The sequence below is a fragment of the Otolemur garnettii genome, unplaced genomic scaffold, assembly GCF_000181295.1.
Source record: "Otolemur garnettii isolate 467f Iridium unplaced genomic scaffold, OtoGar3 scaffold00299, whole genome shotgun sequence".
NCBI lineage: Eukaryota > Metazoa > Chordata > Mammalia > Primates > Galagidae > Otolemur > Otolemur garnettii.
The window spans coordinates 520,478-522,006 of NW_003852694.1; the positions used below are offsets into that span (position 1 = coordinate 520,478).

General features: G+C 44.9%; 1 protein-coding gene across 1 annotated transcript in view; it reads left to right on the top strand.

Moving 5' to 3' along the window:
- CLEC2B (C-type lectin domain family 2 member B) overlaps positions 1-1,140 on the top strand; it is a 9,495-nt gene extending 8,355 nt beyond the window's left edge. Inside the window, exon 4 of the mRNA XM_012813759.2 lies at positions 644-1,140. Coding sequence (XP_012669213.1) covers positions 644-752 — 109 coding nt within the window. The 3' untranslated portion in view covers positions 753-1,140. The remainder of the gene's footprint in view (positions 1-643) is intronic.
- Positions 1,141-1,529: the final 389 nt, after the last annotated feature.

A 1,529-nucleotide genomic window follows, 5' to 3' on the forward strand; every position in this document is an offset into this window, starting at 1 on the left:
GTCTCAAACTCCTCAGCTCAAGCAGTCCACCCGCTTCCACCTCCCAGAGTGCTAAGATTACAGGCATGAGCCATCACACCTGGTCATTGCTGACATTTTTGTATTTCTTTGCTGTGGAAGAAGAACAGTTTTTGGTGCATTGTAGGATGTTGGTAGCATCCTTATACCATAGTGGTTCTTAGCCTGTGGGTCACGACCCCTTTGTAACACTGAAAATACATCATGGCATTAGGAAAGTTGAGAACCACTGTTCTACCAGATGATAATAATTATCCACCCCACCTGACTCCTATCTCTAGTTTTGACAATCAAAAATTTCTTCAGACATCTCTTCCATTGCCAAGTGTCCCTTGGAGGGAGTGTCAGAGTCTCCTCTAGTTGAGATCCATTGGTTTACATGAATTGGTAGCTCTACTAATTACATGTAAATGACTTAATGTCAGTTTAACAAATACAAATTCTTATAAAAGAACCTCTTTCAGTCCAATTTAGCATAGGTATCTTAATCCTAGCAAAAGAAGACTGTGTGACAGAATAACTTTTCAGGTCTTTGAATAGATAGCATTTTTGTTGAAAAGCATCACTGAATACGGAAGAAATCATATGATTCCCAACCACATAATGGCTAATTCTTTTATTGCAGTGGTAAGGTGAAAGGAAAGGAAGAATGTGCTTACCTTGATGCTGATTATATTTCAACAGCTAGATGCTACACAGACAGAAAATGGATTTGCAGGAAGACAATGTACTAACTTGGTGATGGAAGAAGTGGAAAAGAATGCAGATTACATCTAATTGGCCTTTCACAATTAGATGTACCCAGGGCTACTGAGTAGTGGTAACATAAGCTGAAGCCATGAGAAATTGCCCAGGCATCCTCAGTTCAGCTGGGAAGCTGACAGACTTCCTCCCGCTGTAGGCCTCCACCTTTGGGGACAGGGTGCCCTCCAGTGGTCACCCTTACATTCTGGATAAAGGCCTTCTGTCTTGCCCAGCAGGTGGTGCTGCCTGCGGCAATCTTTCTTAAAGTGGTCAGTTTGACTGTAGCAGGAAATCAAGGCAGACAGAAGACTCCAGGCACCAGCTGATTAGCAGAAGTGGGTTTATTCGGCAGGGGGTACGCGGAACACCAGCGTGTTTCCCAAAACTGAGCCCCCCGCGACTCAATCTCTTGCCTCTCTTTATCCACTTTTCAGGGCAGGTGAGGGTCATAAAACAGAGAGAGACATGACATCCTCCTCAAGGCCCCGGGCTCAAGGGGGAAGGTCAGATTCACCTGCGTCTTTGAGACGGGTCGGGCTGCCTGCCCTCAAAGGCAATGGAAGCCCAAAGAAGTTGCTAGATTACAATCTAGTCCTGCGTATGTCAGGGGAGAAACACAGACAGCAGAAACACCTGCAGCTTGGCTGAGGCCTACACAGAGCGGCTAGGATAGATTCTTATAGTTCTGCTTTTACTTTCTTGCCTCATGACAACATTGAAGGCTCTTGTTCTTAGCTCTTTTGGCTTCCTTCTGTCCTTGAATGATG